The 12,055-nt window shown below is 42.7% G+C and overlaps 1 protein-coding gene across 2 annotated transcripts in view; it reads right to left on the bottom strand.

The window, feature by feature from the left end:
- ncapg2 (non-SMC condensin II complex, subunit G2) overlaps window positions 1–12,055 on the bottom strand; it is a 102,988-nt gene that overhangs the window by 90,818 nt on the left and 115 nt on the right. For both annotated transcript variants that reach the window (XM_043690695.2, XM_043690696.2), the window contains exon 2: window positions 3,121–3,233. In XM_043690695.2, coding sequence (XP_043546630.2) covers window positions 3,121–3,198 — 78 coding nt within the window. In that variant the 5' untranslated portion in view covers window positions 3,199–3,233. The remainder of the gene's footprint in view (window positions 1–3,120; window positions 3,234–12,055) is intronic.

Here is a 12,055-nt window from a genome sequence, read left to right as displayed (position 1 = left end):
TCAACCTCCTCGTGGGAGCACGAGGTGGCGCCAATACAGTCATCGATGTAGCGGAGGAAAAGGTGGGGGGTGGGGCCAGTGTAGTTGCGGAAGATGGATTGTTCCACATATCCTACGAAGAGGACTAGTTTGCCTGATAAAGTCGTAAATGTTCTCAGGGTAGATAAATCCAAATTACATAAATCCAGCTATTGAATGAGTAAATTTGCCATAAAACGCTGACTTCACTCAAAGCTTTAATCTCTAGATATTTCATTTTAGAGCTGGATTAACTTCTTTCCTTTCTCAGTACCATGTGGTAGATTGCAGGAGTTCCTCAACATGGCAAGCAAAGCAATCTTCCATTCACAAATACAGTGTGAGCATAAAATCCAATTAAGCAATTCTGTCAGCTGGGATTGTAGAAATTTAGCAGTATGGGTCTGCCTTTCAAATCAAGTAAGAAAAGATATGATTTGATTTATTGTCATATATACTGAGATACATTGGAAAGTATGATTTTGCATGGTAACCAAACAAATTATACCTTACATGAGTGAGTAAGATTAATCGAACAGAATGCATAAGTGTTACAGCTGCAGAGAAAGATCAACTCTAATATATGAGGTCAGTTCAGAAATGTGATAAAAGTGGGGATTAAATCTGTTGTAAATCAAGCACTAGAAATAAGGAAGGCAATTAAATCCATCCTCTTTCATTCACTCAAACACCCAGCCAATCCTGGGATTCTATCTCCAACCGTTTACACACAGGTTCATTTCACATGTTTGGCACTGTGAAAGGAAAAAAAATCATAATATTAGTCTGAAGTGTTCCTTTTAGGAGCTTGAACCTATTGGAATTTTGTTCAAGATTTCTACCATAAGTCTACCTTTAAATGGATGCTTCTTAAGTTTTTCCTCATACCCCTGAAGTCAAATCAATTTGGCAAAACGTTTCCAAAGAGCTTCCGCTTTTTGAATCCTTCTGTGTCATGGTAGCAGAATTAAAGGTGTCGTCTGGCCCGCCAAAACAGTTACAACTAAGCCTACTGACTAAAAGATGGCAACAGTAAAAGTGTTTTTTTTTGCATTGGGAAAATAATTGCATTATCTAAATCATCCCTTAACTGGTACCATACTGAAAACGTGACTCATGAAATGTTGGTCATGACTGATTAGAAAGAATTTCTAAAGTACAACATAAACTTATCAAAATGGGAAGAGGCCACATGACAAAAAGTAATCATGCAGTGGAATGCATTGCCACAGAGAGTGGTGGAGTCAGATTAAATAATAAGTTTTAAAAGGAGATTGCGTAAAACATTTGAAGGACTATAGGGAAAAAGCAAGAGACAATTCATTCTACACTAGAGTGCTCAGATTTTATCTGAAGTTCCACAGAAATAAGGTTTTGTTCAAACTTATAACAACAAACATCAGAGAAGCAGTAATATAAAAAAGCTAAATACTTCAAATGATGAAAACCTGAAATTAAAATAAAAAGAAATTGCTAGAAAAAAATCTAGCAGCAGTTGTGGGCAGAGACAGAGTTAACAATTCAGAACCCAGATGAGGATCAGATAGATTGCAGTTTTTTCCGGTCTTGTGACATTTTCTATTCTTAAGTCCCATCAAATTTATGATCATAGAATCCCTACAGGGTGGAAACAGGCCCTTCAGCCCAACAAGGCCATACCAACCCTCAAGCATACCCCATCCAAACCCATTCCCCATCCTATTACTCTACATTTACTCCTGACTAATTCACCTAACCTACACATCCCTGAATACTATGGGTAACATAGCAAAGCTAATTTACCTAACCTGCATATATTTGGATTGTGGGAGAAAACCAGACCACTCAGAGGAAACCCACGGAGACACAGGGAGAACGTGCAAACTCCACACAGACAATCACCCAAGGCTGAAATCGAACAAGAGTCCCTGGCACTGTGAGGCAGCAGTGCTAACCACTAAGACACCCTGCTGCCCCTTATGACAGTTTTGAAACAAACCACACCTATTGGAATTGAAACAGCTACAATCTTTAATGGCAAAAATTAATAAATATTTGAAGCAGAGCAAGATTAGGTAGGTGAGATGCATATGGCAAGTGGTGCAGATTTGGGTCTGAATCTTCTGATTCAGGTCAGAATCTCTAGTTGTTACCCCAGGAAAAGTTTGCCAACTTTTACCTTAAGAGAAAAGTTTTCCTGGTCAAACTTTCAGGCCAGGAACTTTCCCAGCCAATGCAGCACAATGCAGTTCAGCAATCCATACTGAGTGCAGCACAGTTGTTCAGCATTGAACCACAAGTATCACATAGTAGCTGCTGCATTGCATAGAGAAAAGGCCGAAAACCATCTCGATAGCGACTGAGAAGATACATGCGTAAGGAAAGTGCATGGTGTAAGGTTAATGGATGAAGAGATGGAGTAGGCCAGGTTGTGTGGGGCAATAGGGAGTGTCAGTGTTGATCTTGTCAAAAGTGGGTCAACTGTCCATGGAGGTCACACAATCCCAAGTTACAGTCCAACAGGTTTATTTGAAATCACAAGCTGAGTGCTGCTCCTTCATCAGATGCTCCTTCACTTGATGAAATAACAGCATTCTGAAAGCTTGTGTTTTCTGACTTTGTTGTATGACCTGTGACTTTGTCCACCCGAGTTCAACACCAGCACCTCCACATCATGCCGATGGAGGGCTAGTGATGAGTGAGGTAATGAGTGAGGTATCAATTGTAGTTAGAGGCATTTGGATCAGATTTGAAATCCATCCATAATTTACTGGCTAATTATTGGGTAATGAATCAAAGGCCTCCAAAATCTCCAACACTAACTCGAAATAGGGGACATTTTTGGAAGGTTTCAGTCATCTGGTAAACACCCAATGGGCATTTGTACTATGCAGGCAAGTCTGATGAATCAGCTGCATCTGGACTTCTCTCTGTTAATAGTGTGGAACTCCAGTCAATGCTTCAGCAATGAGTATCTTCCTAATCGAAGAGCTGGGTCATGAATGATCCTTCGCCTTATGATTCTAATAACCATAGGTTACAACTTACAGTATTAATTATGCTTGTTTATTTAGTTATTCAAGTGTATTATTCAAAAAATTATTTCAAACATGCATTACTTACATGAAGCTGAATAAAATTCAGGAAGTCCTCCAAACATTCATTACACACAGACTGCAAAAAGAGGTCACGTTTCGACATTATGCACAATACACTTCAGCATCTAAAGAAATAGACTATGACAGAAAATAGATATTTATTACAAAAGAGCATAACATAGTACACATCTGCATAAATCATTAAAGATAAAATAACTGGTTGCAAGAGCAGTTAATAAAGCTTTTCTTTAATGTTTTAACTCGTGGAATGTGGACATTGCTGTCTGGCCAGCGTTCTTTATTGCCTGTCCTTAGTTGCCCGAGTGGTGGTGAGCTACCTTCTTGAACATGCTGTAGAGACACACATTGCCGTTCGGAAGGGAATTCAAGGCTTTTGACCCAGTGACAGCAAAGTAACAACAATATATTTCCAAGTTTGCATAACAAGTGGCTCAGAGAGGAACTTGCAGGGGATGGTGTTAGACCATAAGACATAGGAGTGGAAGCAAGGCCATTCAGCCCATCGGGTTCACTCTGCCATTTAATCATTGTTGATGGGCGTTTCAATTCCACTTACCTGCACTCTCCCTCCAGCCCTTAATTCCTTGCAAGATCAAGAATTTATCAATCTCTGCCTTGAAAACACCCAAGATCCCAGCCTCCACTACGCTCTGTGGCAATGAATTCCACAGGCCCACCACTCTCTGGCTGAAGAAATGTCTCTTCATTTCCATTCTAAATTGACCCCCTCTAGTTTTAATGCTATGCCCGTGGGTCCTAGTCTCCCCGCATGACGGAAACAACTTCCCAGCGTCCACCCTTGTGTTCCTATTTATCTGCTGTTTTTGTCCTTCTAGAGCAAAGTGTTTGTGGGTTTGGCAGATGCTAAGGACTTTGGTGAATTTCTGCTGCGCATCTTGTAAATCGTATTAGCAATGTGCACTGAATTTCAGTGATAGTGGGAGTGGATGCCTATGGATATGGTACCAGTCAAGTGTGCTGTTTTGCTCTGAATGGTGTCAAGCTAGAGTATTGTTGAAGCTACACCCATTCAGACAAGAAGGGAATATTCTTTCACACTCCTAACTTGCAGATGGTGGACAGGTTTTATGAATTACTCACCAAAGTATTCTTAGCCCATGACCTGTCAGGTTGGGTATATCCTGCATTTTAGGCAAAGGCTTTACCTCGGCAGTTTTCCACATTGTCAGATAGATGCCATTGTCATAACTGTACTGAAGCAGCTTGGCAAGGCAAGTGGTAACTTCAGTACTATTGCCAGAATGTTGTCAGGGCCCACATAGTTTGCAGTATCCTGTGCCTCCAACGGTTTATTAATATGACATGGAGTGAATCAAATTGGCTGAAGACTGGTATCTATAATGCTGGGGACCACTGGAGGAGTTAGAGATATATCTTTCTTCTCTCAGAGGGTAGTTAATCTGTGGAATTTGTTACTGCAGAAGGCTGCCATAGCTATTCATTGAACACATTCAAGGCTGAGATAGACAGACTTAATCAGTAAAGTCAAAAATTATGGGGATAAGGCAGGAAAGCAGAGTTGAGGATTCAAATCAGCTATAATCTCATGGAATGGCAAAGCAGAGCAAAATACCAAGTAGCCTACTTCTGTTCTTATAACCTGAATGTAATAGACAAGCTCCTTGGTGTCTGTCAGTCAAATATTGCTTTCATGTTGAATGATGATACATTCACAATCAATCTCAAATTGAGCTGCTGCATCTACACAAGATGAAGTCCTTTGCGAAGTTCAAAGACTGAATATTTTTGGTGAAACAAACTTTGCAATTATGGGTAATCAGTTAACACTTGATGGAATCAAGGTTCTTTCCAGTACTTCATCAATTACTGGAAGGAATCGAAAAGTGTGGCGCTGGAAAAGCACAACAGGTCAGGCAGCATTCAAGGAGTAGGAAAGTCGACGTTTTGGGCATAAGCCCTTCGTCAGGAATGCAGAGGGGGAAGGCGGCTGAAAGATAAATAGAAGAGTGAGGGTGGGGCTGCAGGGAAGGTAGATGGAAAGCAATAGGTAGATGCAGGTGGGAGGTAATTGTGATAGGTCAGTGGGCAGGAAGATGGACAGGTCAAGAAGGTTGCGCCAAGTTGGAGGATTGGATCTGGGCTGAGGCAGGGGAAGGAGAGATTTGAAAACTGATGGAGTCGATGTTGATGCAGTGTGGTTGTAGACTTCCAAGATGGAAGATGAGTGTTCTTCCTCCAGTTGGCGGGTGGCTTTGATTTGGCGGTGGAGGCGGCAGGGCTTCATTTCCTTGGGAAAGTGGGAGAGAGAGTTAAAGTGGTTGGCTACAGAGCGATGGGGTTGTTTGATGCATGCGTCCCAGAGATGTTCCCTGAGCCACTCTGCGAGTTGGCATTATCTCCCTGATGTAGAGGAGACAACATCAAGAGCAATGGACACAGCAGATGAGATTGGTGGATGTGCAGGAAAACCTCTGCCAGATTTGAAATGATCCTTTAGGGCCTTGGATAGAGATAAGGATGCAGATTTTCACCTCTTGCGGTGATAAGGGAAGGCGCTGGGTGTGGAGGGTGGGTTGGTGGGGAGGATGGACCTAACGATGGAGTCTCAAGGGGGAATGGTATCTGTAGAAGGCAGATAGAGGTGGAGTGGGAAATATATCTTTGCTAGTGGGGTCCGACTGAAGTTGGCGGAAATGGTGGAGGATAATGTGTTGTATACGAAAACCTGAGCCCAAACCACCCACCTCACCTCAGTCCCATCCCTAAAGGATCATTTCAAAATCGGCGGAGATTTTCATCCACTGCATCCGTTGCACTCAATGTGGTCTCCTCTACATCAGGGAGACAGAACAACTTACAGGGTAGTTCTGGGAACATCTCTGGGATGCACACACCAAACAAACCTATCACCTTGTGGCTAAATGCTTTAACTTCCCCTCCCATTTCTCCAAGGGCATGAAAGTCCTGGGCCTCTTGCACTGCCAAGTCAAACCTATCCGCAACCACGAGGAAGAACACCACATCATCTGCAGGACCCATCGTTAGGTCCATCCTCCCCACCAACCCACAGCATCAACATAGACTACTTCAGTTTCTAAAGATTCCCTCCCCCTCAGCTCATTCCAGATCCAACCCTAACTCGGCACCGCCCTCTCGACTTGTCCTACTCGCCCATCTTCCTTACCACCTATCCACTCCCCAGCGCAATTACCTCCCATCTGCAACCACTAATCACCTTCCCAGCTACCTTCCCTTTAAGCTCTACCCCCACACCCCTATTTATCTGTCAGACTCCTTCCTCCTCCACATTCCTGATGACGGACTTATGCCTGAAACATTGATTCTTGTGCTTCCCAGATGCTGCCTAACCTGCTGTGTTTTTCCAATGTCACACTGACTCTCCAGCATCTGCAGTCCTCCCTGTCTCCTAGTGACTGGAAGGAGACTAACAAGTGTTTTTTTAAGAATGTATTATGCAGAAAGTTTAAAGGTAAACCACTAGTGTGGATTTGGATTTCCAAAAGCTATTCAATAATATATTGCATAAAGATTACTGTACAACACAGAACTCATGGTGTTGGGATGGTTTACTAGTATGAATGCAGAACTGGTTACCTGATTGGAAACAGAGTCAGGGTAAAAGTTTCATTTTTTAACTTTTGCAAATTGTGGAATGCAACAGGGATCAGTACTGGGACTGCTTCAATTTTTTTCCCAACTGTATTGGATATTGTAAAGAACAGAAAGTTGTGAGGAGGATAGGATCTGAAAAGGGTTTATAGATAGGTTAAGTGGGAGAGCAACAATTTAGCAGATGGAACATAATGTAGATACATAAGGTTGCCACTTCAGCAGGAAGAATGAGAAAGCAGATTATTCAAAGTGGAGAGGCTGCTGAATTCCATGACATGGAAGAATCTTGCTGTTTTTGTACATGAATCACAAAGTCTTAACATTCAATTATACCAAGTGATTAGGAAAATAAATGGAATGTTGGCTTCTATGGCAAGGGAAATGAAGTGAGGAAACATTGATCCAGCTGTACAATGTATTGAAAAGGATACATCATCGTACAGTATTCATCTCCTTAATGAGAGATACCTGCATTAGAAACAGTTCCAAGAGCAGATTCTCAGAATGAAAAGGGTGTTTTATAAAGAAAACATGGCCTCTAATCATTGGAGTTTGAAAGAATGAGAGATGACCTAGCTAAAAAACACAAGATCCAGACAGAACTTGACAGGACAGATGAAGGGATGCTGCCTTGCATGGGGGAATCTAGAACCACACAGCAGGCTTTAAAAACAAAAGTGCTTCCCTCAAGATAGAGATAGCTTGGAATTTCTTCACTCAAAAGGCTATTAAATCTTGGAATTGTCATACGAAAAGAGACGGTCGGTTTGTTGAGTATGTTCAAAGCAGAGTTAGACTGATTTGGTCAGAAATCAATGAATCAGGGATGATCCTAGAGAACTGGAAAATGGCTATTGTAACAAACCTGTTTAAGATGGGAGGCAGAAGACAGGAAGCTGTAGGCTGATGAGCTTGACCTCTGTCCTTAGTAAGGCTTGAGTCCATTATTAAGGATGAGATTGCAGAATATTTGGAAGTGCATTGTAAAATAATGCAAGGACAGCACTGCTTAATCAAGGGAAGGTCATGCCTGACAGATTTATTAGAATTCTTTGAGGAATTAACAAGCAAGTTAGACAAAGGAGAGCTAGTTATTGTGATCTAGTTGGACTTCCAGAAAGCCTTTGATAAGGTACCACACGGGAGGCTGTTAAATTACAGCCAATGGTGTTAGGGGCAGGATAAAGGATTTGAGAGTGTGGTGCTAGAAAAGTCCAGCAGATCAGGCAGCAACGGAGCAGTAGGAGAATCAACATTTCAGACATACGCCCTTCATCAAGAATGGATAAAGGATTGGCTAACTGGCAGAAGGTGGAATCTCATTGAAACTTACAGAATAGAGTGGATGCGGAGATGTTTCCACTGGCAGAAAAGCCTAGGACCGAAGGGCAGCGTGTAATGATGCTTATTCTTTAACAAGGTTGTTGTCCTTAGCATTTTTCCCCCCCAAGAGAGATCATAAAAGACACAGACTCCAAAAAGTCTCAGTTTGAAGGGTTTTAGAGCCAATTTGATTATAGTTAACAGACCCTGCCTCAGACAAAAGGCTTTCAAGTTTTAAAAGAAACACTTGTACAATGAAAGGGGAGGGACCAGTTCTCCCAGCTCAGCTTTCCTCTGGTTTGGTTTGGTCTGGCTATTCATTGAAAGCAGTCAGGCAGTTTTGAAGCTGCTGGACCCAAACAAGCAGGTCCAGGCTGATCCTTCTTTCTCTCTATTTCTCCTGTAAGACCCTGTGTTTGATTTTACCTTTCGTGCCAAGGAGTGTTTATAGGGATTATTGCAAGTATTTGGAACAGAACCATTAAGTGGTGATAGTCTGTTAGGTTTTTGGATCAGTTACATTATTCAGTATTCTGTTCTCTATTTTTTGTGTTTTATTTACAAAATTACCAAATGAATTCTGTTTTGTTTAAAACTAAGTGCTTTGACCAGCTGCATCACTTCTGGAATACCGCATTACACCTGCTGAAAACAACTAGCAAAGTTTGGGTCTGGGCTATTTCCCTGAAATGTTTCCAGGGGATCTGGCCAGGTCCATAACAACAGCCTCAGAGTGAAGAGACAACACTTTAGAGTAGATTCGCTACAGTATGGAAATAGGCCCTTTGGCCCAATAAGTCCGCACCGACCCTCCTAAGAGTAACCCACTCCGACCCATTCCCCTACATTTACCCCTGGCTTCTGCTACTCTAACACTATGGGCAATTTATTATGGCCAATTCACCTGACCTGCACATCTTTGGATTGTAGGAGAAAACCAAGCACCCAGAGGAAATCCACGGAGACACGGAGAGAATTTCTCTGTCTCTGTGGAGTTTGCACAGTCACCCGGAGGCAGGAATCAAACCCGGGTCCCTGTCGCTGTGAGGCAGCAGTGCTAACCACTGAGCCACTCTGCCACCCCAAACAGAAAACTGAGATGAAGAGGAACTTCAGCTAGAGAGTGGTTAGTCTGTGAAATCCATTGACGCAGAGGGCTGTGGAGGCCAAGTCGTTGGGAGTATGCAAGACAGAGCTGGAGAGATTACTTATTGGTAAGGAGATCAAGAGTTATGGGGAGAAGGCAGGAGAAACATAATAGCCACGATTGAATGGCAGAGCAGACTCCTTAGGCGGAATTGTCTAATTCTGCTCCCATATCTTATAGTCTTATGGACACCTAATTGGAAAGTTTGGAGTGATGAACAGTGAGGGAGAAAGGGTGGACGTAGGAGGAGAGGGAGAGAGCACATGTGAGAATGAGCACAAGCAAGAGGAAGAGAAGGTTACAGTAAGATGAGCTGTGATCTAATCAAATGCTGGAGCTGGTATAATGAGCCAAATGGCAGACCTATGTGCTATGATCCTAATGTCCCTTCCATCATCCTGCTTTCCAAGCAGATTCTCTGTCCATTATCCACCTCCCCATTCTTCCTTTCCTATCTCATTCCTTCTCTCTACTCCTGGTGTTCTGCACATATTTCTTCTCTACAGAACTTTTTTAATCCATTGATTCCTTTGTCTTCAAGAGCGGCGCATAAATGCTGCACATGGTTTTGATAAGGTTGAGTTTAATGTATTTTCCCTGACAAAATTTGAGGGCAGAGAAAACATTTACTCAAGGGATGACCCTCACCAATCTCTTACCTCCACCTTGATTAAGTCTATGACCTGTAGTCTGTTAAATGACCCCCATCACCCACCCCAATTATCAACCCAGTGATGGGTGAGGGTTCTGCCATCCAGAAGCATGACAAGTAAGCCCCCATGTGGAGTCCCTAATCCAAGAACATCAAGTGCCTGAGTAAGGGACCTTGGCATCATGGATTACACAGGGATCTGGTGAAACACAAAAGGACTCCAGTGACAGCCATGCTCCTGCCCTTGCTGCCAATCATGCTGCTCCACTCCTCTATCCTATCCCCTCGCGGCAAATTATCTCCCCAACCTCTTTCACTTGTGCGCATTGGACTATCCATGTTCCTAAGCATCAAAAGGATGTTGCTGACACCATCTCCATGGTGGCACTGCTGTTTAATAGAGCTCTTAGTCTGCAATTTGCTTGTAGGAAAGTGGAACTGAGACCAGGATATGATGAACCATGATAATGTTAAGTGTCTGAACAGGCTCGAAGGGTTGAATTGCCTACTTCCACTACTTTTTCCCATATTCCAGAAACATACAAGATGTTCTGGAACTATGGAAAGCAACATGCTTCTATTTTCTTCACTTATATTGTAAGGAGAAAGGAATATAAAAGAAAAGCTTTACTGCAGCTGTATAGGGCACTGATGAGACCACATCTAGAGTACGGTGTCATGACCTACTTGTTTGGAAAAAAAAGTTAATTGTTTCAGAAGCAGTTCAAAGAAGGCTTGCTGTACTCATGCCTGGGAAGAAGGGCAGGTTAACAGGTTAGACTAATCTGCTGGTTTAAAGGTGGTCCGGAGTCTGTGTGGGATGAGTTGGTTACGGAGGCAGGCACTGAGGAAGCAAATAATGGCTGTGGTAGCGAATTTGTTTCAGGACATGGTTGAACAGCTTCAGGGCAGAGGTGGAGTGGATAGGTGGAAAAGATGATAAGCAGGTAGGACAAGTCATGGGGACAGCGCTGAGCTGGAAGTTTGGAACTGGGGTGAGGTGGGGGAAGCGGAAATGAGGAAACTGTTGAAGTCCACGTTGATGCCCTGGGGTTGAAGTGCTCCTAGGCGGAAGATACCTAACTAGAATTTAGAAAATGTGAGATTGTAGATTGGGTACAGGCTCTGGGGAGTCAGGAGGTGACCTGCTCTTGTGGCCATTTGTTTATGTGGCAAGTCCAGTTGAGTTTCTGGGCAATGATAACCCACAGGATTTAGTGGGGGAATTCAGTGATGATAACAGCATTGACAAGGGGTGTTTGGCCCATTTAAATAGTGTCCTGATGCAGCTCTGGTTGTGGGTGTTGGTATGATTGCTACTGTGTTCTCAAGAATTACCTATATAGCCTATTTCAACTTCCAAAACTCAATCTCTAATAAAGCTTACAGACCCATGGGAACACCAGCTGCAAGTTTCTCCCCAAGACTTGGAAATATGTCACTTTCATCAATTTTGCTGAATTAAAATTCTGCAACACCATTCCTAACAGTGCTGAATGTTACAACAACCCAAGGACTGAAGCAATTCAAGACCACTCAATACCATCTTCAGCAAGGCAATTAGGAATGGGTAGAATTAGATTAGAATTAGAATCCCTACAGCGTGGGAACAGGTCCTTCGGCCCAACAAGTCCACACCGAACCTCTGAAGAGTAACCCACCTCGACCATTTCCCCTACTATCGTATATTTAGCCATGACTAATGCACCTACTCTGCACATTCCTGAACACCATGGGCAATTTAGCATGGCCAATGAACCTAACCACGCAAATTCAGATTGGGTAATAATTGCTGACACAGCCAATGACACTCACATCCCTTGAAAGAATATTTTTTTTTTGAAAAACCCTGATCAGTTTTAATATAGGGGTTTAACTGAAAGCAGAATTTGCACATTCTTTGACAGCAACACCAGGGTTCAAGACCAATCTGAACTTGTGATAAGATAAATCGCTGTTTCTGCTTCATGACAGGGAAGTTGCCGATGTGAAAAATGTGAACGGTCCACAAACATTTCAAAGTTCCTGAAGCATGATCTAAGTTACACAAGAAGCCACCTGACAACACACATATGAGAAACGAACTAGTTCGAGAATCTCTTGCTACTTCTCCAGGTCACTTCGCGGTATTTTGGGAACAACAGTCCTCACTCCCTGGGAACAAAACTCCCCTGTCCACACTAAGCTGCCTACTATATGACC

Source organism: Chiloscyllium plagiosum, unplaced genomic scaffold (assembly GCF_037043375.1).
Source record: "Chiloscyllium plagiosum isolate Xiang-an unplaced genomic scaffold, Cpla_swu_hap1 HiC_scaffold_5, whole genome shotgun sequence".
In the NCBI taxonomy this organism is placed as follows: Eukaryota; Metazoa; Chordata; class Chondrichthyes; order Orectolobiformes; family Hemiscylliidae; genus Chiloscyllium; species Chiloscyllium plagiosum.
This window is presented reverse-complemented; position numbering and strand designations above follow the sequence as displayed.